Source organism: Diorhabda carinulata, chromosome 7 (assembly GCF_026250575.1).
Source record: "Diorhabda carinulata isolate Delta chromosome 7, icDioCari1.1, whole genome shotgun sequence".
NCBI lineage: Eukaryota > Metazoa > Arthropoda > Insecta > Coleoptera > Chrysomelidae > Diorhabda > Diorhabda carinulata.
The window spans coordinates 5,635,727-5,662,781 of NC_079466.1; the positions used below are offsets into that span (position 1 = coordinate 5,635,727).

The following is a 27,055-nucleotide window of genomic DNA, read 5'->3' on the forward strand; positions in this document are numbered from 1 at the left end:
AGAACCAAACAAAATTTCAATGTCAAAATATTCTATTACTCAACATACCCTCCTCTCAATTGGATACATTTATTACAGCGAAACTGCAACGTCTCTAGACCTTTACAAAATTTTTTTTTCCTGTAGAATGTCGAATAGTAATCTCCAGCTATTGTTATACCCTTATCCAAAAAATCAATAATGATTACTCCATGGCAATCTCAAAAAACTGAAGCAAGAACTTTTTCAGCAGATTTTTGGACACGAAACTTCTTAGATCTTGGAGAATCAGAGTCGCCATTCCATCGATTATTGATTTGTTTCTGGATTATAGAAATGTACCCAAGTCTCATCCATAGTAACAATTCGGTTTAAGAAGTCTACATCGTTTTCAAATCGAGCACTGATCGAACGCGATGCTTCTACCCTTGCACGCTTTTGGTCAACATTCAAACATTTGGGGATCCATTTTGTAGCAATTTTTCTCATGTCCAAATTGACGTGAACTATATGATGAACGCATTCGTATGAAATATTCAGTGCTTCAGATATCCGTTTTAGCCCAATTCGACGGTCTAATAAAATCATGTCATGAACTGCATTGATATTTTCCGAGATTGTCACAGAAACTGGCCTTCCCGATCGGTCGTCATCTTCAATGGACAATTTACCTCTTTTAAAGCTTGCTGTCGTATACGAAGGACATTGATCACCAAGGATATTAAGCATATCTTAGTAAATCTGTTTACTTCTTAACCCTTTTAAATACAGGAACTTGATGATGGCTCGATACTCCTATTCTTCGATTTTCACAATTTCGGTGGACATCTTTTTTATTATAATTTATTGCGTAACTCTGGTTTACTTTATCGACGTCAAACTTTACACTAACACTTCTAATAAGTTATTGTTCGTTGCTAACGCAATATTTTGTGTATGCATGGAATTGGTCTAGGCTCTAGGCTAACTAGATATCAATGGAGTCTCGTACGAGACCCCAAATCCACACTACATACAAGTATAAATAGCCAATTGATAATATAAAATAGTAACATCAGTATGGCAATAAAATGAAAAATTGAGCTTCAAGGAAAAACAAATGCTTGCATCATTATTCTATTAAAAAAGGAATCCAGAACCAAACCCCAAATATTTTTGGATATATATTTCCTTTATTAATAATTGTGCACCACAATATTGGCACCACTATATTTGATAGTACGTACTGTATGTGATTTCTTCTTTTGATGACATTACCAACATACACCTATTGACGTTTCAGTAGTAATTTCTTTAAATGAGTAGCTGACTATATTAACAGTCTTAGTTCTATATATTTCTACTGTTGACTATTCTTTACAAATGATGATGAAAACTAATTACGAAAAAATTTCACATGCATTGGAAGAATTCAGAATGGATTTATTCCAACTGAAATATGTTTGATTTTCCAATGTTCTAATCAAATTATTATGAAATCATGCACCAAAAAGCTGTACTATCACTTGGACTATAAAATAAATTCCCCATTTTCAGTATTGAGTCTAATAATTGTTTGTTTAAATTTCATAAGTTTTGAACAAAAAATTTTTTAATAAGGCGTGTCCTTTGAAAATAAAAATTTCGAAAATAACAAATTATGGGCGTTCAAATAAATTTTTGTTATACAAAACTTCCTCAAGTTATGAGGTTAAGCGTTTCAAATAAATACATATTTTTTTATATAATTGCTAAGCTATACATCCAAATTTTAGTGATTAATTATCTCTAAACCTATGGTAGAAATGCTTTTGAATAAGTAAATGTTGCGTAGAAGTAAGTACATACACCCATGTGCTAGTATGAATGAATTCTACATTACCCACACGTGTTAAATAGTTAATCTGTAATATTCATAATAATAACCTGTATCACATCTAAATGTCCAAAATAAATTCTTCAATCGATTAGGTATTGAAAACGTACACTGATTTGAAACTGATAAAATAAAAGGCTAAGCAAAATTTCATTTCAGAGTTAGTGCAAAGAAATTCCTTCATCATTGGAACTTTTTCTATATCACAGAATATGTCTGTACCTGAAAGGTAAACTTTTGTAACTGCAGAATTCTCGATTTTGGAGTTAATGAGGTAACTGCATTATCGAGGTGTATATTCTTGAGAGAATAGTTGTCGTATCTGCACAGGTAATGAATGGCGTCATAGTCAATGTGAATGTAATGTATCTGTCATGATATGATAGAGGTAAAGCCAAGTAACTTGAGTTACAACTGTATATCCCTATTAAATAGTGATTGTGAAGGAGGTGCAAATGTGTTAAGACAGTTTACTCACTGAGAAAAAAGGCAACACTGTCAAAAGCTGACATATGTCCAGAAGGTAACAGTTATAGTTTACAGCTTGTTTACAGCTTTTATGGTGTTTCTGTTTTGTTTTACAAATAGTTTTAAATATTAATAATTATACTCCATTATTTAATCTTTTATTCATGGTTTGCACAGATCAAAATCGATATTTTATGATAGTGCCAGCTTACGTGTGAATTTTGAGAACAATACCTACGTTAAAAGTGATAGTGATTACTCACAAATATTTATTAAAAGGGCATACCCATATGGAAGTCGATGGAATTCATTCCATGATTGAGAGGGCCAAAAAGCTGGTAGGTCACAAATGATGGTGCCATGGGACTGGCAACAGTACGTGCGCCAGTGCCGATTCAAAGGTGTATGACATGACCCTCAAAGACTTTAAAAACTTTATGGACAAAACAAAGCATCTCTTAAAAACCACAAATCTAACACCAACAGAGAAGTTTTTAATAAGTGAAGCAGTAGAACTGCAACTTAGATCATCTGAGCCAAATAAGCTTTTCTATAAAACCATTTTCCAAGAATAATATAAAATTGTGGACCTAGAACCTAATCGGCGGAGGAAAGAGTCCCATCAAATGTGGCCTACAGAACTACCAGTTATGAATACAAAGCCTAAGCCTATCAACAAAAATAAATTTTAGGATTTGCAAAAACTACTGACATGGGTTTCTTCTTGTTTTCACCACTTTTATAAAAACATAGATTCTTCTGCGGCTGTCCTAGATTACCCAGATTAATGAAGATTATCAGTAATGCATTATTTATTCTTTAACACTAAGGATTTTTTATATTTTTGTATTTACAGTTTAATATACAGTTTTTTTTATAATAAAATGAGTTTTTATAACCTTCTTCTAATATTTAAGCCGTTACATTCAAAATTTTATTCACGGCACAATAAAATTGTTAGAGTTAAAAAGTCGTAGCTTCTACCCCTCAAATTGGGTGGGAGAAATCATATATGGTAATATTCACTACTATTGGGTTAGAACAGGGGTCTCCAAACTTTCCAGCCTTAGGGCAATACTGATTACTCCAGTAATGCCCAAAACCATATTATCATTGTTGCCAGTGGTAAAAAGTCCACTGATGAAAAAAAAAGTCCGAAAAAGTACGCAACGTTTAAAAAAAGCTGCAAATCGGACTAAAGTCCGCAAAACGGCAACACTGCATATTATTAATTTTCATTTCATTATCTGTAATTTCTAGATTAGTCGTAGAGTACGAGCCATGAGGAGTAACGTGACACGACATCTGGTGGACATAAGCGTAAATAGGTAGTACCTTCTATCGCTAACACATGGCGCTAATAGCACGTACAGAATAATCTTGTTGGTTCGAGAAAGTTCTGGTGTTTTCCACTCACTTCTAGATGGCCGTAATTGGAATATATGGCTAGTGACGCAACCACAAGTCAGTTCCTATGACACTGTTGTAAAATTAAATAGTGCGTACCTCCTTAAAACGTGTTTGTGCGTGTTTAAGTTTAAGACATCTTTGTAACAGTATTTTGATTTGAATTGTTGCTTTTGTGTGTGTGATTTAGTAGTATGGAAAAGAAGAGAAACATTGATAGTGAATGCAGAAAATTCAAAGATCAGTGAAACAGTATTTCATAATTGAGTCCAGTAACAAAGAGCTATGTTTGATTTGCAATGAAAGCATAGCTGTTCTCAAAGAATATAACATTGAACGTCATTATGGAACAAAACATTTTCAAAATTATTCAAAATATACAGGAAGTTTGCGGACAGAAAAATTCGAAGCTATGAAGCGCGGATTGAAATCGCAGAAATCTTCATTTACAAAACTCAAAACTGAACAAGAGGCCGCAACTCGTGCCAGCTTGCGTGTGGCTCTTGAAATTGCAAAACGTGGAAAACCATTCACTGATGGAGAAATGATCAACGAATGTATAATTGCAGTAGCCGAAGAATAGTGCCCTGAAAAGGTATGTCAGCAAACACTGTGGTTCGAAGGGTAGAAAACATCGCTGAAAATATATCCTCTCAACTGTTCGACAAAAATTGACATGTTGAGTGGTTTTCTTTGGCATGGGATGAGTCAACGGATGTGTCAGATACTGCTCAGGTGTTGATTTATATTCGAGGAGTAGATAAAAGCTATGAAGTGCATGTAGAACTTCTTGATATGTATAGTATTCATGGCGCAACTACTGGTGCAGGAGTTGAAATGGCCATTAATCAAAAGAACCTTCGATGGAAAAACTTGAAATGTATTACAACTGATGGAGGCAAAAATATGAGTGGGAAAGATAAAGGAGTGGTCGCTCTTGTGCCAAAGGCTGTAGAAAATGACGGTGGTTCAAAACCATTAGTCTTACATTGTATCATTCATCAACAGTCTTTGTGCGAAAAATGTTTGGATATGTCTGAAGTTCTGAAACCAGTCAAATCAACTGTTAATTTTATAAGATCTTTTGGGCTGAATCACCGACAATTCCGACAATTTATTGAAGAAATTGGAGAAAATGACTTAACTTATCATACTGCCGTACGTTGGCTTAGTTGTGGGAAACTCCTTCAGCGCTTTTTTGAACTTCGAGCTGTGATCGAAATTTTTTTGAATGAAAAGCATCGCCCTCTTACTGAATTACAAAACACCGCATGGCTGTGGAAGTTAGCATTCTATGTTGATTTAACAAAACATGTGAACGAACTGGATTTGAGATTGCAAGGAGAAAACCAGCATCTTCCTGATTTATACACTAATATCAAAGAAATTGATACTGTTCCAATCACAACTAAGAAGTAAATGTGAAATATTCAGCTACACCACTGAGACTCAGTTTCCTAACGATTTCGCAATCGAAACTTTGAGTGCTTTGAAAATAAATTTTGATACTCGTTTCTCGGATTTTGATGCCATTGCGAATCAAATTAAGATTTTTCAGAATCCTTTTGATACTGACATTGAAACACTAGCCCCGGAACTTCAAATGGAAATGATTGATCTACAGTGCAGTGATATAATTAAGAACAAATATCAAAACTCATCTTTGTTGGAATTCTATAAGAGTCTTCCACTGACACAATTTGATAATTCGCATAAATTTGCTCGTGGGCTGTTTTCTATTTTTTTTACTACTTATTTGTGTGAGAAGACCTTCTCCAAAATGAAGTGCACAAAAAATGTTTACAGATCTAAATTAACTGATGAGCATCTTAAATCTCTTTTAATAATTGGTACAAGTAAAATTAGTCCACAACTACAAACTATTGTCAGTGGAAAATCTCAATTACATAAATCTCATTAGTATTTCATATGTCAATATGCTTGTTATAAGTAACATAAAATTAGAGCACTTCAGTAAACTAAATTTAATTTGCTATAAAAAATATGTTGTCTAAAAGGAGTTTTCAAGTATGCTAGCTCTCCGCGGGCCGGACAAAATCTGTCCGCGGGCCGGATGTGGCCCTCGGGCCGTAGTTTGGAGACTCCTGAGTTAGAATAATATATTAAGTAAAATTACAAGTTGATGACCTCTAGTTATCATTGAAAACAGTGAACAACAATAAAAAGGAAAATTTAACATTAAAACTGCTCTCCTGTAAAGTTTGCAAAATGTCAGTTACGAGTTTAGCTCTGAGGTAGGTACAGATATATAAACCCTACAAATATCCAGCTATGCATTAATTACTTTTTTATCACAATGAGAATTTTAGAAAAAGCTAGTGACAAATACACAGTATCATACAAACTAATTTGAGTTGAACAATTAATTTAACAAACAAATCAGATAATATACTATGGTGCCAATTAAGAACCTGTAAATTGTTATTCTTTTATAAAATAATTATTTGTGAAATCAGCATTTATTTTATTATATATACATACATACTGTATGTGCTTGTATTTTAGATTTAGATATTGGGTCAAGATTTTGGTACAGATTTTAAATTTTTGATTTTAATAAAGATTTTGATGTAGGATTTTGTAACTTTTGTTCTGTTAATATTTTATTGTATTTTTTGTTAGTAAAAATGTTATTTGTTCTTAAAGAAAGTGTTTCATCGCGAAAACACATGATGTGCCCGTATTTTTCACTAATACATGGTTAATTCAACCAATATGAAACAGAAAAATATGAGGTTATAAATATTTATTTTCAAATGAGTAACTAGCTCAATGAGTCGTAAGTTTTGAATATATCAGAGTAGATAGAAAAAGGCAAAGAAATAAAAGGAAGCAAGTAGTTAAAAGAGCAGATGCTGAATGTGCTCAAAAATACAAAATGCCGAGAAATCTTCAAAAAAATTGAAATATCGCCGCTTCCCTGCTTATACATTTTAGAAATATTGATAGAAACACACAAAAACAGATTTGTTCTGACGAAACATGAAGATATTCATGATTATTTCACTAGATATAATAAGGACATTGTACCTTTAACATATAGATAATTTAACATATTGAAAACGACACAAAACAAGTTAAATGTCACATTGTACCATAACATATTTGTAAAATATTTTGTGAATCTTAACGTGGGTTCTATGACGAATTTTAAATTTGAAAATTTTGCCAAGTCTTTCCTTTTCAAATACTGCTTTTATAAAATAGATGAATTTTTAGGGGAACTGGGAGGCTAATCTTGATATATGTAAACATTTAATAGTTATAACTTGCCATTATTTTATGAATCATATATATACACTAAGATCATATAACATACATATGTACTAAGTATTAATTACTTTTTGCGATAATTTATGAATTATTTATAATAATTAGGACATATAGTAATATATAGATATATAAATTTTTTAGGCATATTGTCGATCGTATATTTTCCTGAAAAATTGACCACTTTCACACCTCGGAACCACCCCCTGTATCCACTAGGGTATCAGCCACACCAATGAATGTTTTATGATGGAGAAATTCCATATGACCGATCAATGTGAAATTCTGGCTGTAGCTCTTCCACTATAATAATTGTGCTATTCAGAAGTCTCTGGTAAATATTCTTGAGTCATTTCAGCTAGATATGCACGTGGATTTACCAATTCGAATTACTAAAATAACTTCGTCAATTCTAGATTACAAAATTTCCGACATCCTACCACATGATGTGAAATACTTAGTAATTGATTCAAGTCTCTCTGACCACGAAGATACTGACTCTAAATTTTCGGACTTTCTCGATTAAACTATCAGGTGCTTCATTAAAGTATTTCCTCTTCGCCCTCGTAAAACTAATCATCACAAATCATGGTCTATGAAAAGAACATGTACTTCATCTAAGAATATGATATCACTCATGTTTATTAGAAACTTTTCAGACAATCCTCACTTACTCAATTACATCAATAACTATAAATTATTGTGCCTGAAAACTATCAAAACTATTACAACAATATTATGTCTAGCTCTAAAAATTCCTCGAAAGAAACTTGGTCAGTTATCAATGATTTGAGAAACCAAATACGTTCCTCAAACACTATAGACCTCGACCCAGACGAACTTAACAATTATTTTGTGAACGTTAATAAGAATATTATATACATTCTACCATGGACAAAGATCTCATTACTATTAATCTCAATCAAGTTTCTTGGTCTACATATTGACGGTACCCTTCAATAGTCTGTACATGTAGACACGAAAAAATAATTTTCTGCCTTCTACTTGTTCAAATCGCATCTTTGCCATGGTTTGCTTTTCTCGGTGTCTAGTAGTTTGCACCTCTTTGAATCTATCTTCAAATAACAAAAAAGAGCTATTCATTACATTTATTATTTAAGTAGTAACATGAATTGCAAATTCTATTTTAGAAAATACAAAATTTTAACTCTCCTTGTGCAAACACTTTCATAAATCAATTGAGAGACCCATTCATAGATACTCTATTAGAAGAAAAAATTTGGACATTTACTTAACAATACCCATCTCTGATATGGTCGAAATTTCCATCACCTTGGATGCCAAAAAATTATTCAATCAGCTACCTTCAGAACTAAAAGTGGCAAATACAGTTAATAAGTAACTGTGATTAACAGAGGCATTTCCGCTGAAAAGACCTTATTATTCTGTGGCAGAATTTTGCAATCTACCATAGACAGGCATATTTCAATATTTAGTATGGAGTAAGGTAATTAATATTGTACCATAATTATTATCAAGCCAAATTGTTATTTTATATTATTTAATGTACAATTGTATCGCTTTGTCCACAAAATTATAAACTTTTCTTGTGACAAAAAAGCTTATCTCTCTCTAATGGTATTCAAATAGCCGCTGCTCAAAATCGCACGTTTGATATTAGTATAATTACTCTGCCACGAATTAAAAATATGTGGAATACAAGAATGAAATTAACGTGCCTCTAAGTTATACTATACCAACTTCTTAATTTTAGTGCTTTAATAAATTTTGTTTGTTAGTTTCATAAATAAAGTATTTAAAATTTACCCGTTATTAGAGAGAGGCGGAAAAATCATATGTATAACATAGGACCAAAGTGCCTTTCCCTCCCTTGAATGATTAAATTACAGCCTCATGAGGAAAAGTAGCATTTATAGCCAATTATTAAACAAAATATATAAATATTTTTGTCATTCCTCAATTAAATACAGTTCCATTGACATTAATTTATAAATTAGAACTAAAATAGGAAACTATTTATGATCAGTTAGTGAATTCAAAATGAAGACACCCAGGGGTTTTCCAATAAGTCAACCCTTCTTAGGAAACTATTGATTTTCTTTGTCAGTGAAATACACTTGATTCACATTAACGTCGTATGGATTTAACAAAAATATATTAGTTTTCAATAACATGAAATAACTTACCGTTTATCTTCACAAAATTACACTTATTACCGATGTAAATGTTATAACAAATTTCACAATCTACACAAAGAACACCTTCAATCGCTCCACTCTCACCTAACCGTTCAAAAATTAAATCACACGATAAACAGCTGATTCTTCTGACGGGGATACAGAAATGAGCCGGTCTTTTTACTGCGTTGCCAAGTCTTCACAGAGTATGCAAGGAGTTAAAATGAATGTAGTAACTCATATTTTCAAAATTAAGGTGATACATAAATGAATCTCCTATAAAATCAATTATACATAATATGCTAATTAAATATATTTTCACCAAACAATTACAGATATTACATTAACACCGTACCTCTGGAGAATACAACAATACAACTAGGTTAAGAAAGCGACGTCTGTCAGATAATGAAAAGTAATAATGTGCTGAGGAATTGAGTAACCATAGAAGAGTTTAATTTCATTTATGATTTTCATATCACTTCAGTTAATTTCTCAGTAAACGAGATTCGAAACTGATAATCTAACTTGCAAGGATTAAAAAATTCTGATATGTAAATAATTTATTTGGTACATTTATACAAAAGTCAGTGTTGCCTTTGAAAACTAAAATCATTACATAGAAATTGAAACGACTGACCTTATATTTAATTATGATCTAATAAGGATAATTAGAATTAAAAATAAGTATAAATTTAAAATATAACTTTTATTATATTTTCGATTTTCAATATTTACCTAGGACATATCTATGTTATCGTATTCCTATAATTAGATAAATGGAACTTTAGTCTGTTTTACAAAGAGTGATCTAATAGTTTTTCAGATAAAGTCTTTTTTTCTTTTTTTTTGAAGGAGGATTTAATGCGAAGTGAAAACCTCAAATAAATATTTATATCTGTTGAAATGCCTAACAAAGTTCCATACTGTCTTAACTAAGTAGTTCAGAAAAAAAACGTATCTAGCAAACTTATGCCTGACATCTGCCATTGTTATACATCTATGACAGATGTCATTCAATTGTCACTTCATTAATCTCAGTAGATCGGTTTATTGAGGTGTAAAAAATTTATGGTTCTTAATTGATTGTGATATATATTATTGGATAGTGTTTTTAGTTATTAATAATTGTTTTTCTGTATATGCATTGAAAATATCTAGATCCCCAAAAATGGGGGATTCATTGGAAGCAACTGAAACGAGCCACGAAACTCAGAATGTGGCTTTGGTAGATTTTACTGCTTTTACGAATTTCATTTTGAAAGCAGCAACAGTTCTCTTGCCGGAAGATGACGGTCAAGCTGAACCGGCTAATTTGGTAGCAGCTTTAGATGATAAGACAAACCAAGAATGTATTAGAAAATTTATCAGTGATAGCCAGATTTCAACTTTATACATACAAAGAAACTCTTCCAAAGGTAAACATGACTCACCTATTTGCATAATCGGTAATACTTATTAACATATTATTCCCACCATGCACATAATAGCTTGTCAGTATAAACTGATGTTTATCAGTTATTATATTATTTGTAGTTTTTCAAAAATTCCGGGCTCTCAGATGAAGGTCATGATCAATATAGTTGCTGTTATTGATTTAAAAATAAATACTTATGTCAGAAGAATACTAAGAATCTAATGTCTTATAAAACATATTCGTAATTCTTCTTAATAATTCACTAGATTACAAAATATTGGCTACATAAAAAAATTATTACTTTTTAACTGTTTTTGTGGGATTCTACAATTATTTCAAATTTTTTTTGTCATATATGACCTTTTAATTATAATTCTGCTTTGGTAAGAAGGGAGCACACATTTATTGGAAATGTCAATCTAAAGTTTAATTATAATGGAAACTCTTATCATAAATTATATTTCATTATCAATAAAGTTGATGAACTGAATTGTTGATTGTAACTGAAAAATTCTAATATTTATTAAGTGAAAAGTTTGCCAATAAATGATTACAATTATTATAAATGTATCAAAATTATTATAATTTATATAAAATGTATTTTTCTATCTCATGGCACATTTGAGAGAATTTTTAGCCTCAGAGAAAAATTGGCACTCTGATGTGCCATTAGTTTAACACACATTCTCTTATGGCCTTGAGGAAAATCTAATTATGCATCAAATTTCAAATAATCTATTCTTTGATATTAAAATTTTAGATGATGATAGTGTGCAACCGCCAGAAGGCGAAGAAGAAAAAGAACCTGTGACATATTATGTCAGTAATGAAGTACATTATTCAAACTCTAAAATGTCCAGTCTAGTTTGTATTAAAAGAGGTCCAGTAATAGAAGCAGACAAAAGTATTAGAGCACAAGTTAGGCTCATGAATTTTAGTGAGGGATCTCCTTATGAGATATTACATGATTATGTAAGCAGGACAGTGGCACCTTTCTTCAAATCATATGTTAAAGAATCTGGAAGAGCGGATCGGTAAGTGACATAATGTCTAAAAAATAACTATCAAGCTATCTTCAATTAAATTTTTCTATATTATTTTATCTCATCTAATTTACTTTAGGATTTTTGGAATAAAGACACAATTAAATTCATTTACTTATTCTTCCTTAGTTAATCATTCAGTATTTTGTGGAATTACACTAGTTCTTCCATTTTAATTGTACATCTGGTTTTAATAAATTAACTTTTTAATTTCTATATCTCTATTTCATATAAGCGATGGAGACAAGATGGCTCCAGCAGTAGAAAAAACAATTGCTGAACTAGAAATGGGTTTACTACATTTACAGCAAAATATTGATATTCCTGAAATAACTTTACAAGTGCACCCTTATGTGGCAAGTCTAATCAAGCAATGTGCTGATGAAGGTAGAAAACCCAAAGTTGCCGACTTTAGTGACAAAGTAGATGATTCCAACTTTTTAAATCAATTGCAACACGGAGTTAATAGATGGATAAAGGAAATACAAAAGGTAGGTTTGAATAATATAGAATAATATAGACTTTAAAATAATGTAGAGGTTCCAATTTCTTGTATATTTCTTGCAATAAAAAATTCTGTGTACACTTGTTATTTCCATCATTTCCTCTAGATTACTTGCCTGTCTAGCTTGATGGGTTTGAGGCTGAGTTTTTTCTTCCTAGTGAAGGAAATTAGGTAGGTCTTGTTCAGATTGACATTAACCCCTACCATAAGAGCTCATCTACTACTAAGCTCGACATAAGTTGGGACGCGACTCTTCTTGTGGTCATCCCCTGTTTGCATTGATGGAAATGGTGTTTTGCCCTACTTTCATTTCTATTGTTCTAGTAGATAGTAGTTGTCCGTCCACTCCTGGCTACTTGAACAGTTGAGAGGTATTTAAAACCCGTGTTTTTCATTCACTGCTGCATACCTGTTTTGCAATTGCTGCAGTTTCTCTCTTAATTTGTCTATATTCTGTTCTTTTGTATACTGAGGCTGGATTGCAACCTTCTGGGAAGTGAGTCTTCAGCAAGAGTTGTGCTCTGCTCTCCTCACTTTCTGTGAAGCTTTCATCCGGTTTTCAGTGCCATGGTTATATTAATTTTGACCTTCGACAAAACTTTGTGAAGTCTTGAAGCCGCAGGTGTGGAGTCAATTTCCTTGCAGAATTTTCTGAAGCTTTGTCGCTTTCCTTTTCTTCAGTCCCCGGAACACTTTGCTTGGTTTCTGTTCCGATTCTTATCTTGGACAGATGATCATTCCATCAGGGAGCATCGCTACTACCAACAAGAGTTGCTCACTCTACTAGTCTTTGCAGTTCTGGTGGCGGTACAGGCCCGTTTCCATCGAAGGAGCAGGAGACTGACAATTTCTTGAGGTTTTTTCTCGTATTCAAGGTGTGCTCAAATTGGTACGAGGTCTTTGGTCTGAAAGACAAAGATGATTTATGTTGTTTCTTACTAAGATACATGATCTCGGTATACTACCACTACTTGTGTCATATATTACCTTGGTATTTTTAAAGGTTAGTACCTTGACATGTTCCTTCTAGACCCAGGGCTCCTGGATTAGGACGGTAAGGTTTTCTTTAGTCAACGCTCGAGCGATGATTGCAGATGCCCCTTTTGCATGGTGAGCGTTCACTTGGGCTATTTTGATGTCTGCCATCAAACCTTTGCATCTTCAGTGTGCTTCTTGGAGGTACTGGGAACATCTTTGTTCTCCTCCTTTAGGATTGTTCCTCTATACCTACCCCAATGAGCTGACCATTACTTTCGTCCTTCCAATTTAGGACTTTCCATTATGAGGTGTAAACCTCATTCCACTTTTGTATTAGCTGTAGAACGCCTCTTTTTTTCCACTTCTTGACTCTTAGGGAAGAACAAAGTGGTGGTGTGTGCTTTCGGGATATCTTCTCCCGCACACGTAGTTGACTCGGCTCCCGTTCAGCCCGCGAGTTGAGGAACCTTCAACTGTAACTACTCAGCCGTGTTTCACCAGAATTAGCCCCGGCCGAAAGTGGATGCTCGTAAATTGGATCTTATGCTCCCATTCAGAGAATATCTCATCCTCTAGTACCTCCTCCACCGAAGTTTACTTGTCCGCGCTGAGAACAGTCTCGGGGAACGCCCTCGGCAGATTGGCAATTCTCACGAGCTTGACGGTAGTCGCGTAAGTGCCCCTCTTAGAGTTTGAGATGGTGTCTTTGTCCGCTTCTTCTCTTTTCTTTTTTCCAGGATTTTCGGTTAAGGTAGTCTCAACCCATTTCCTATTTGAAGCTGATGGTAGTGTTTTTGTTTCACTACCCTTGGATCTATGCTCCAATACTTTGGCTCTGGCTTCTTCTGGTGCAAGCCCATTGTTAAAGTAGCGCAGATACCATCCGCAACCCGCCCGGCTGAGTCCACGCTTCATGGGGTAATCACTGCCTCCTGGTTGTCCAGGTTCCAGCAAGTTCTTCTCTTTATTTCTTCTCCCTGTTTCCCTTTCTCATAAGGTATTCTTATTTGAGAGGTGGAGGGTTTCTCTGTTTTTGCGGTTTGTTCCCGTTTTTCTCTTTTATTTTTTACTCTCTTCATGGTTGTTCCCAGGAGTAGCTAACTTATCGATCTCCTGGTCTAGATCAGCTATATTTAGTTTCAACCAGGCTACCCTGAGATGGTCCTCTTTCCGTTCGGTTTTTAACCCGATTGGAAAGATTTCTAGAACCCCATGACCCAATTTCTTTGGATAAAGGACTTTATCCACCCATGCCCAGACGATTATTCTTGAACTGATTTGGCCCGGGATTCGCGAATTTACACTAAAAACCACGTCTATTTTTCCAAGAAATCCTTTTCTACTTGACTCAGAAATCCTTTGCATTAACCATTATCCCTCATGAGTCATTAGAATATAAAGCAGGTCAAACGTATTTTCAGCAATACAATTTTTTCAATTTAAAATGGATGGTAGATTTAGGAATGCTATATTTTTGTGCACTTGGTCTAACAGCCACATGTGTTTCTTGTAACTTTTGTGAAGCATGTTCTGAACTTTAGGTATTATTAACAACCATTTTTAATAACTGTCAAAAAAAGAACATACATAAATTAGTAATCGGACTCAATAACTGAGAATCTCGCTTTTTGTGTACAATTATTAGACATCATTATAAATGTCAGTTCATTGATGTCAGCTTCATTCATTAACTTATCTTTAATATAAACTAGAGTAACGTCCTGTTTCTGCGCACAATTTAAGATAATCATAAACTTTTAATTTATACCTTCTCAATTAAAATTGTAACTGCTAGTCACCAATGTGAGCACACCATCAAAATACCCATTAATCTCGATAGTGATTAATGAATCATTAATCACTGCTGTCAGATGCTTTCTTCATTTAGCTATATTATATTCTTTTGTTACAAAAAATCAGTTTTTATGATTTTATCTTCTAAAACACTACACATAATAAAGTGAATTTTCCTAAACCAGATTCGAAACTGGGACCTCCATTTTGAGAGCACGGAACTGAGCTATCAGCGACATAAATGTGTTTGAAATATATGTTTCTTAACGTATTATGGTTTTTGAAACAATTTATAAATTGAAATTGCTTTAAAAAAATTTGACTGTCAACATTATTGTTTGTTCAGATTTCTCAGTTCTAATATTTTATGGAAAATTATGTTAAAAAACCAACTAAAAATTCATATAGAAGATGAAAGTAACTTTTCTTTAACACCACCAGAAATTAGAGAAGCTGCTGAAGTTGCCTAATCAAATTTATTACCGGCAAAGTCAAGGAAGTATATAATATGGCATATGAAATTTGAGATAGCAACAGAAATTATTAATAACTTTAAATAAGTACAATCATATTGTAAGATTAGATACCCAATATTTCTCAAACTAATACATAGATTTTTGTGTTTATGTAGAGATATACAATTATTTTAATTTTCGATAACTATGGACTATGTTTAAATGAAAAATAATATACTGTATAAGATAATTGTTAATAAAATAATAGCGTTTTATATAATGTAACAGAATTCTCCAACTAAAAAACTTCAACAAAAATATTTAGTAGTCGTGCATAAAGTATAGTATTCTACTCGCGTATAATGAGTTATTATTCATATTATACACTTGTGAATAATATACTATTATTGATCATTTGGCATTAAACGATATTGTCAATTTATACAGAGAGATGGTAAAACGGCATTTGACGGCAAGAAGTTGAATTATCTTAATCTTTGATATTATTTGAGAGATTTCTTCTCAATATATCCAAACACTGTAGTACAATTACTGTACATTTATGGTTACATTATGAGGTAGAATAGTGGAAATCACCTTGAATGATATGAAAGTTAGTAGTTTGGAAGTTACTGTTACATTTATCTGAGAATAACTCGTCTCTCGTGTTGTATTTTTAGATCAAAGATATCTCTGGTTATCATAGGTGGGCATTCTTCAAGTAAGTGCTTGACAGTATTAGGTAGACAAAACAAAGACCCTTTTCAACAGTCGAAGATATTTAAGTTTCAACTCACCAATAGTGAACCAGATTTAGAGACATGAGTTTTTCATAGAGATTATGTATTTCTTGAACTAGTAAGATAAATATATTTTTGACAGACTGAATAGAGGTCAAGTCAATATAGGAAGATATGTGAGTGAGATAACATAATGTCAGTCTGAATACTGCTGGAAGGGGGATCCATAAGTACTAGCTGTGTTCTGAAGATGAGGAAATTTCTATAATATTATATAACCAAAATCTAATCCATTTCAATAATTAATTACAAATTTTAATATAAAACAGTGATGTCATCATTATTTAAAAATTATACTAATTTTTGTTTTAGGTAACTAAACTCGACAGAGATCCGTCATCAGGCACAGCTCTTCAAGAAATAAGCTTCTGGTTAAATTTAGAAAGAGCTCTTCATCGCATTCAAGAAAAACGGGAAAGTATGGAAGTCGCTCTTACATTAGACATTTTGAAACATGGTAAAAGATTTCATGCTACAGTATCATTTGATACCGATACTGGTCTAAAACAAGCAATAGGTAAGTTCAATTGAAACGAATTAATCTTCTATATGCAGGTCACCTAATTGTCTCAAATAACAGTATTATTATAATACAAAGAACTGTAGTCTTATCAAACACAACTTCACAAACGCCTTCCAAGCAAATAAAATTAATTCATAATTGTAGAAAAAACGATTAGCAATACTAGAATATTTTGAAAGTAGGAGCATTGATGGGGTCTTCATTTTCATTATTGATTTTTTTATGCTATCAAGATTTTCAGGTAGACATTTTGGCATTATCTAAACTATTTCATACATCAGTCATGCATAAGAATTTTATCACATACATAATGGGTTTGCTTCCATTCCTAAAAGTTAGTGAGAGACTTTGAAGAAATAAAACTCATATTTAAAGTGCAAAATAATTTATTAAAACAAGGGTTGACCTAAAAATAAATAAAGACATACATACATATAACATGAGACATAAATAAACAATGCGAAAAAAAAAGTTCAAGACTCTCCTGTGTATAGAAACGTACAAGTATATAATACAGTGCCCTAACACCTACTGGAAGGTAATCAACAGCCAGATAATTAACTAGATTTTCGTTTAAACAAATTGGCTCCAGTATTCTATGAGATTTATAGACAAATAAATAAATAAAAATTCAACTTATAAATATATGGATGGACCAAAACCTTGAGTAATCTATTTGTTAGACTAAACTTTTTTGTGTGATTTAAGTAAAAAAATTCAAATAAATAAATTTATTTCAGCAACGGTGAATGACTATAATCCTTTGATGAAAGACTTTCCCATTAATGATTTATTAGCAGCTACAGAGTTAGAAAGAATTCGAGCTGCTGTACAACTAATTTTTGCCCACCTTAGAAAAGTGAGATCAACCAAGTATCCAATCCAAAGATGTTTGAGACTAGTTGAAGCCATTTCCAGAGATCTAGGAGCTCAGCTGCTGAAGGTTTTGGGAACCAGGAGATTAATGCACATTCCTTCTGATGAATTTGAAAAAGTTATGACACAGTGCTTTGAAGTGTTTTCAATTTGGGAAGATGAATATGAAAAGTTGCAAGCTTTATTGAGGTGAGAATAAAATTTTATATATATCGTGCTACACACAGGCAATTAGACCAATAGCATGGTAAAAATTTTCTATTCTTTTTTATTCCAGCTCTGAACTCATCCCTCCTTGTACCTTCACATACCATCTCTTTTTGGATATTCCTTTTTTTTTCGTGTTCCTGCAATAGTCAGTGAATAATCAATTACTTTCATGGCTATTTGTGCTCTTTCTGTAATATGTGAGTTTTAGAAAATATTTACTAAAGCGATATATGACAATATTTTTTTGTCGATTCTGAAAGATAATACATATTAAGTTGGAAATTCTGGAGCTATTGGTAATATTCATGCTGAACACTCTGTCTACACTTTACACCAATACTCACAATTGCACTGTCTGAAGACAAACAATTGGTTAATCCAGACGTGTCAAACATTATAATTGCAGGGCTTTTAATAGCAGAAGTAAAAATCACCATCATAGAAACCTGGGACTTGTTACTGCCCTCCAGTAATTGTTAAATGATATTCAAAATTATATAAAAACTTTGTGAATATATTGACTATTAAAGTAGTGACTTTATTTCGATGGGACACTTCCACTGTTTATTCACCCTTTTTCATGAAAAACTTTACTCAATGAAAAACAGGCCAAATATTTTTTTATCTGAATAAAATATTTTGAAATATTTATCATATTTATTTAAAATAATTCTGTTAAATGAATCAAGGTATGCATATCTGAATTTTAATACCTTTATTTAAAGAAAAGAAGAAAAACTTTGATCATATAAGAGGTTGAATAATTACATAAAATATGGAAATCTTAAATTCTACAAAATCATTTCAATAGATTTTATAAATATTGTATTGTCATCAATTTACTGTAAATATAAAATGCTATACTTTAACTGCTTGATTTCAGGTATTCTCTTACCCGACTTACACTTGGTAGGGGATTATATATAAAAAAATATTCATATATTATTGATATTTATAAGTGAAATGATTTTTGATATTTTTTCCAAAAATTTTTTAAACATTGAGCCCTGTAATGATAAGTGTTGGTGAAGTGAGTGGTGTTCAGTACATACAGATTTTGGCCTGCCCAGTTCTTTCTTGATTTCCTCTTTTATTTTTCACTTGTTTTTCTTTGTCTTACTTTTCTGATATGTTATAACTGACACTGCTGCCACATTATATATTTTCATTTTCACATCCATATCTATATATTTCTCTCCCAATATTGTTTTATTTAGTGTATAGTAAATTTTTGTTTATATTCATATCTTCTTATATTTTATTTCTTTATTGTATCGATAATTTTATTATATATATTATGATGAATTTGGTCTGTTTCTGAGAATTAATAACTTTTGATTTTTTTAGTGTTAACTATTAATACTACTTTATCAATGTATAACATTCACAGGTTTCATATTACCATATCCAATTGTTTTACTTGTTGAGTTGAGAGAATGTTCTTGATTATCTTGTCCATGATAAGTATAAACAAAAGTGTGCTTCAACTGTCCTCTTACACTCTTCTGCTATTTGCCCTGCAATTTGTACTTTTGTCCTGTTTTAAATCTCTATTAGACCTCTAGATATTTTCATTTCCTCTAGCATTCTCCACATTGACTTTCTAACAGTTATATCAATCGTTGCTTTCGAATCAATGAATCCTAGAAAAAAATGTTTTCCATTTCTCTATTATTCTTTCTATTAAGCTCCTCATTATGTATATATTATGTTTTTCCAGTCTATAAGCTGCATGCTCGTTAGTTCTAAGCAATGTCTCAGACCTTTTTCCCAAAATTTGGGTATACAATTTGTATCAAATACAATACCCTATAATTTTTGCATTGAGTTTGTTTCCTTTTTTTATACATTCATAATTATATAATTATTCATTATTAAATCTCAATTCCATGTTTACTATGTTTTTTTATCTATTTCTTGGGTGATATTTCAATGTTCATGTGATAATAAGAAAAAATAGTTCATATCTCATTAATATATTTTCAGAGATATAATGAAAAAGAAGCGCGACGAACATATGAAAATGGTGTGGCGTATATCACCTCAGCATAAGAAGTTGCAGAGTAGGATGGACCAAATGCGTAAATTTCGTAAACAACATGAACAATTGCGCACAGTTATTGTCCGCGTTCTGAGGCCCAGCATTAAAGAAACTGTTGTGCCTATGGAGGGCGGGGATATTGAAACACCCGAACCTACATTTTCTCTAGATGCTGCTGATGCAAACGCTATAGAGGTAGGCTCCTCAACTTTTAATATGTTATAGTTAGGTAAATTTTTCTAAACAGATTTTCTTAAAACAGAACTTATAATCATTTTGGAAAAACTACTTCATCAGTTTTAATTTCAAAATCTGTATTATCTTTTTCTAAAACTATGGTGGTAGGTAGCCAAAACTGATGTATGTATAAGTTTTGCATTTTTTAATTGGAATTGTGGAACCTTTTGTGATATGCATATTAAATACACTGTCTACCACCACTACACCAATACTCACGATTATATAGGTTTAAATTATCTGTTATCAATAATAATCAAGTTATTGTCTATAGGGACTGAGTTGTAATTTATAACTACTACTGTTAAGTAGTTTACCTTCAGTAATATACTGTTCACTACTGCTACACCAATACTGACAATTATATATTTACACTATCCATAGAGGGTTAAGTTAGGTTAGGTCAGTGTAATGTGAGTATTGGTATAGTAGTCATAAACAATGTCCTCAGTATTTTTAGTTGACAGCCAAAAAGGACAATATAAAAATGTCAAAAAAATCAGTAACTGTAATTTGAAGCAGGTATCTACATTAGTAAGCAGATTAGTTGAATAATTAATCTATATATTACATTATTAAGATGTCCTTGCAAATTATGTCTGACAGTCATTTGCTGAGGGGATACTGAAAAGTGTAACAAAATAAAAAAACGAATAAAATTCAGTCGGGGATTCCCTGTATATCATTAAAGAAAAGGGTTGCCAACTAGAGAGGTTTAATTGCCCAGTATCTGAAGACCATCCTATTCCCCCAATTACGTTATGCTTCTTTGTATGAAAAAAAAAAATAATTTTAATTTATACATTTTTAATCCATAAATAGTAGTTTGACCGATTTAAATTCGGATTTTAATATGTTATTTAAATAATATAAAGCGTGATATATAATGAAACTTCATTTTGATAGGAGGTCAATCTAGCATACGAAAATGTGAAAGAAGTGGACTGCTTAGACATATCCAAAGAAGGACAAGATGCTTGGGATGCAGCTGTTCAAAGGTAGGTTTTGAATTTTGTTATGCGAATTCCAAAAAAATCATAGATTCTATTTCAAATTGTGATAATTAATTATTTAGCTAAAAAATGATTTAGTAGGTATACGAGGATGTATTGATATCTAGTTAGCCTAGACCATTTCCATGCATAAACAAAATATTGCGATACCATAGTAACGAGAAATAACTTATTAGAAGTGTCAGTGTAAAGTTTGACATCAAAAAAGTAAACCAGAAACAAAGCAACAATCGATGGAATGGCGACACTCTGGTTCTCCAAGACCTAAGAAGTTTCGTGTCCAAAAATCTGCTGGAAAGTGCTTGTTTTAATTTTTTGAGATTGCCATCGAGTAACGTGATTGATTTTTTGGATAAGGATAGAACAATAACTGGAGATTACTATTCTGACATATTTTGACATTGAAATTTTGTTTGGTTCTATAGTAGGCTAATAATTTTTCAATATATCCTCGTAAAAATTGTTGACAAGTGTAACCAAACTCCTATTGTTAATTGTTATACATTATAGAGCATTCATATTTTAGATATTTGACAGTTTCTTCCTATCAATTGATTTGTTCTTGACAACTTCATTGGTTAGCTACAATTTAATTTGATGGATTATTGTGTTGATATCATTCTTGAAGGCAATATTCCCTCGATTGCAAAGTTAACTTTCTTTTTGTAATGAGAGTAAAATCTTTCTGTACAAAATTTTAAATTGATGATTGTATTTAACAAATTTTTGGCGAAAACAAGTCGAAAATCAAAAGTGCTTTCTAAAGCTTGCATTATCACCTTTTCAATTAAACGGGCTTCAGGCACATCGTACCTTTTTGCCTTATATATTTGATCATTTTATTCACTATCATGTGATTAGTTTTGCTATTCTTTTTTGGAGAATTTGTATCTAATTTTGTGAATATATATATTTCTAGATACGAAGAACGTATCGACAGAGTTGAAACTAGAATCACAGCACATTTGCGTGACCAATTGGGTACTGCTAAAAATGCCAACGAGATGTTCAGGATTTTCTCTCGTTTTAATGCTCTCTTTGTTAGACCACATATTAGAGGAGCTATTCGAGAGTATCAAACTCATCTTATACAAAGAGTGAAGGATGACATTGAAGCTCTTCATGAGAAGTTCAAGGTATTATTTAATGTTAACTTTAGGTGATTGAAACTACCTCTATTGCTTTAAATTTCTGTGAAAATAACGTACTTTTGTTGCTACTACATATATAATTTTGTTATAGGTTCAATATCCACAAAGCAACAGCGCAAAAATAAGTAAAGTGAGAGATTTACCTCCTGTTGCTGGTTCTATCATTTGGGCTAAACAAATAGATCATCAACTAACAACATATTTAAAACGCGTGGAGGACGTCTTAGGTGAGTTAATAAAATTTAATTCAACTTCACATAATTAAATTCACGGTCAAATTGATTGTCTGTAATAGTAGTATGTGTTAAGTTAGAAATCCATTATATATACACATCTATACTGTATGATCGATTTACTCATACAAATTTGGAGGGAAAAGCGGAACACATCGAGTTCATGAAAAATAATAATTATATCAAGAAATTAGAACTACACCTACCCTAGAGCTTTGTATGATTATGGTTAACATTTTAAATCAAATCCTTGGGCTACCACTGGTTCTAAGGTACATATATTAAAAAGTTACCAATAACAATGATACAGGATGGTTTTACTTATAAAATATAAAAATGTACTTTGATGTGATTTTTAAGAAAAAGCAAGAATGGCAATCAAGAAATTGAGTGAATTGTTGTATATAGGGAAATGGCTACTGCATTGATAGCAGCTACATTCAAGGTGTAGAATGTCATCATCATGCAAGATTTATCAGACGGCGCTCTTAAAATGTTACACACAATTAGAAAGTGGAGGTGACATGTCCAGAAAACGGTTCCAGAAGGAATAATGGTAGAAATTTTTTCGCCCCATTCCATGGAGTTCCATGAAGAACTGGAGTCGATCAGCGGCTCACGAGTCTTTAGGTCTAACACCTGTAAATATTCTGTTTGGTAGTGATGAGACTACTATGTGACTAGGTGTTTGGTTGCAAGCTTAATTTGGTGACAATGAATAAATTAAAACCTCCCTGTATGGTACAATACATTTTATAAGTCATCCTAAAAAGTATAATTTCATTTTGTTTTTGCTTAAATATTTATGTTAATATTTTTGTATTCAATTTATTTCAGGAAAAGGTTGGGAAAACCACATAGAGGGTCAAAAATTAAAAGCAGATGGCGATAGCTTCCGTCTTAAATTAAACACACAAGAAATATTTGACGATTGGGCTCGTAATGTGCAACAGCGAAATCTAGGAGTTTCTGGAAGAATCTTCACTATTGAAGCTGTACGTTCGAGAAGTGGTAGAGGGAATGTGTTGAAATTAAAAGTAAATTTTCTACCAGAAATTATAACTTTGGCTAAAGAAGTACGAAATTTAAAATGTTTAGGATTCAGAGTACCATTAGCTATTGTTAATAAAGCTCATCAGGCAAACCAACTATACCCATTCGCTATATCACTCATTGAGAGTGTAAGGACGTATGAAATGACTTTAGAGAAGGTAAATAAATATGAAATAACTAACATGATATACAGTTCAATGTTTCTATTTTATCATTCAAATTTTTACTAGTAATAGAGATGATTTACAAATTATATATTCCAAATTTAGATTTGTTAAATATCAGATTTGATGTTGATTTGTGTGTGTATTACATTTTTAAGTAAATTATCCAATTCTCGTATGTAGCAAAACTGATTGATTATACTAATTGATAAAGAAGTGAGTCTTTTACAATTTATTGAATTTTGCACATATTTTAAGTATTGATGATAAAATATTGTATACTGTTTATAAACATGAGTCATTTGTAAATTTTAAAATTTATTAATAGCTAACCAATAGGACTAATCCAGCGTGTGGTGTTAAGGTAGATGTGCTGTAGATAATCTGGCATGTAACCAGTATACCTTGCATGTTTAATGGACGACATTTTTGTCACATCTAAAAATATGTTCCTAACCATAAAAATATTCCTCTCTCAATTATTTAGAAACAAAAATCTTGAAATCGTTCTTTTTGTGGAATACAATTCCTTTTCTACTTTATTGAGCTTATGAAATAGCATGTTTTCCTACTTTTATTTTAAAATCTTTGTAGTTTTATATTTAAATAAATCAATGTGCTTGGTATTTATTATGATTGAAGTGTATCTCAAAAATATGCTAAACTTGATTTATACAGCTTATCTCTTCATCTAAAGTTAAAATTCAATAGTAATTACATCTCCACAGGACAAACAACAAACATTACATCTCCTTTTATTTGCAATTTAAGCAGTTTTTTTGAACTTGTTCTTATAAATGCAGAGAACATGCATCACATGCAGCATAAGAACAATCATTTATTCAACCACAAGAACTACCTTTTAAAAATACCACTTACTTGGCTTTTTCAACAGAAAACGTGTAAAAAATAAACAAGTTCTACTTATAATACACAACAACATAAAGAAGCATAATATTCAATATAAAATTTTTATTAAAGAGGATATTTTTACCATTCTTATTACCAAAATTAGATTATTGTAAAATTAGTTTTGAGAGTTGAAGGTTGTGTCTATTAATTTTTTGCATGATGTTTGCACTTCAATAAAGAACTGAAATTATTCTATTATTAACTGTTTAATAAATGATATATATTCAAATTAGTCGCCGAGTTCAGTGAAACTGGGCCTTTGCGAACAATAAAAAAGAAATATTTGTCTTATATTAGACAAAGCGGCATATATATAAATTCAAAATAACTTTACTGGTCGTGTCAACAGTCAACAAGCAGGGTCCATACAAAGTGAACTTTATTCATTATAAAGATTAGTTTTGAAACTTAAATTGTAGAAGCTGATAATATCATTTTGCAAGAAAATGTTCACTTCCAATCAGATGGAGCTCCAGCACATTACTTTCTTCCAGTAAGATAACTGAAAATTGATAGATTTCCTGGCAGATTGATTGGTTAAAGAGGAACAATAGAAAGACCTTCAAGATAGCGACTTTAGATTTCTTTATATGGAAGATTTTAAAATTGATTGTTTTAAACAAAACAAACTTTATAAATCACAACCTCGATTGTTGAAAGCTATAAATAAAAGAATAATAGCTGCGTGTACAAAGCTTCAGAAAAGAGTTTTTGGAAATGTTAGAGAGTAGTTCCAGAGCAATCTTTATCATTGTTCAGAAACATTTCAAAAATTTAAAAAGTTGTTTCTTTTCTAATTTTTATATTTTGTTTATTGATACTTAGAATTTTGTATGGTTTTACTTGATTATTACAAAAAATACTGAGAAGAGAGATCAAGAATTTGCTATTTTTGAAATGGTAGTTAAACGAGGTATCATTCAAGCTTCCATTCCATTTGAGATTTTAGCTTGTGATCGTACCCGTTAAAGGGTGGAAATTTAATTGAAACGCATCTTACGAACTGTTGCTCTTAAAAATAAGTATAACATGGCTTCTTAGTTATCGCCTTTATTATTGTTTCATACATATACATATTCTATGTTGTTTTTCATAGGTTTTTTGCTAAATTCGGTTTGCTACCATTATTTTTTCTTCAATCTCCCTTTGTTTTCTTCCTTTATTAGTTGTCAATACGCCCAAGTATTTAAATTTGTCTACTAGAATTTTTTCTTGTAGTCTGATTTCTCATTTTCAATTTTCTTCAAAACAATTGCTATCAATATTTTTCCATGATTTCCTTTTTTTGTCATTGATACTATGCCATTTGCATACATGATTAGTTGTATGTATCGAGCTGATAATAATTCTCCTTTTTTACACTTGTTTCTTTTGAATTCTTATTTTCTATTTTTTGTGTTAAAATACTAACTTATTTAAATATCTTGTTCTTTTAAGACTTTCATATTTTCGTTCCTCTTTAGCGTGTTGAAGGTCGTGACGAATCGTCCAAAATTAACCCAAAAATATCAAAATCCAATCCAATTAAATCGTTCTCACAATTTACAAGAGCTACTTCTTAGGCTTATTGAAATTATCGTAAAATATCAACATTTTATGTTAATTTTACCAAAGAGTGTGTTTATAAAGTAAACATTAATAATAATGTTGAATAAAAAATGTAGCCAACATATAGCATCTGTCTTAATTGTATATATCCCACTTCTTATACATGTACATGTATGTACCCTTGCAGTATATTGCTTTGTTCTATCAATGTATTGATTTATATTTAAAAATTGAAAAATATAGAGATTTGTAAATTTTTAGATTGAAGATAAGGCTAGTATAATTCCTCTTGTTGCTGGAATGCGTAAAGAAGTACAACAAGTAATTGCAGAAGGAATCCAATTGGTTTGGGAAAGTTACAAACTAGATCCCTATGTTCAACGATTCTCAGGTAATCAATTGATACGTTCAACATTTCTTGTAATACAATTTCCCTTATAAATTATTAATTTCTTAATTACAAAAAATATACGTTTCAGATTTGGTCGTCAGTTTTCAAGAGAGGGTAGAGGAATTAGTTTTTGTTGGTGAACAACTGGAAGTTGATGTACGGTCATTAGAAACTTGTCCATATTCTGCTAACACATTTGCAGATATTTTATCCAAGATTCAGCATGCTGTTGATGATTTGTCTTTAAAACAGTATTCGAACTTACATATATGGGTCTCTAGACTTGATGAAGAGGTAATTTATAATGTACCATAGTAAGAAAACTAGTAAATAATTTCAAGAACTTTTTTGATTCTATTCCAAACAAAATATATTTGCCATAAAAGATCTTCGATTTGCCTTTTCAAAAATGATAATCAGTTAATATTAATTATTAATATTTGATACAAAAAATATAAGTTTTAAGTGTATAGTTTTGTAAAAAAGTGGTATGACCTAGCCGAGTTGTTATATATATATATATATATATATATATATATATATATATACAAA

The 27,055-nt window shown here is 31.5% G+C and overlaps 2 protein-coding genes across 8 annotated transcripts in view; one reads left to right on the forward strand and one right to left on the reverse strand.

The window, feature by feature from the left end:
* Positions 1–9,566, reverse strand: part of LOC130896764 (phosphatidate phosphatase LPIN3) — an 84,479-nt gene extending 74,913 nt beyond the window's left edge. Inside the window, exon 1 of one of the 4 annotated variants that reach the window (XM_057805072.1) lies at positions 9,169–9,566. The gene's annotated coding sequence lies outside the window, so the exon portion shown is untranslated. The remainder of the gene's footprint in view (positions 1–9,168) is intronic. The other 3 variants (XM_057805073.1, XM_057805069.1, XM_057805068.1) reach the window with 3 other exon arrangements.
* Positions 9,567–10,167: 601 nt separating this feature from the next.
* Positions 10,168–27,055, forward strand: part of LOC130896766 (dynein heavy chain, cytoplasmic) — a 41,839-nt gene continuing 24,951 nt past the window's right edge. For 2 of the 4 annotated variants that reach the window (XM_057805076.1, XM_057805078.1), the window contains exons 1-12: positions 10,177–10,577; positions 11,337–11,610; positions 11,855–12,110; positions 16,464–16,668; positions 17,415–17,739; positions 19,747–19,996; positions 20,945–21,036; positions 21,971–22,187; positions 22,294–22,429; positions 23,273–23,646; positions 26,374–26,503; positions 26,592–26,797. In XM_057805076.1, coding sequence (XP_057661059.1) covers positions 10,331–10,577; positions 11,337–11,610; positions 11,855–12,110; positions 16,464–16,668; positions 17,415–17,739; positions 19,747–19,996; positions 20,945–21,036; positions 21,971–22,187; positions 22,294–22,429; positions 23,273–23,646; positions 26,374–26,503; positions 26,592–26,797 — 2,712 coding nt within the window. In that variant the 5' untranslated portion in view covers positions 10,177–10,330. Of the gene's footprint in view, positions 10,578–11,336; positions 11,611–11,854; positions 12,111–16,463; positions 16,669–17,414; positions 17,740–19,746; positions 19,997–20,944; positions 21,037–21,970; positions 22,188–22,293; positions 22,430–23,272; positions 23,647–23,980; positions 24,017–26,373; positions 26,504–26,591; positions 26,798–27,055 lie in introns of all 4 variants that reach the window. The other 2 variants (XM_057805074.1, XM_057805075.1) reach the window with 2 other exon arrangements.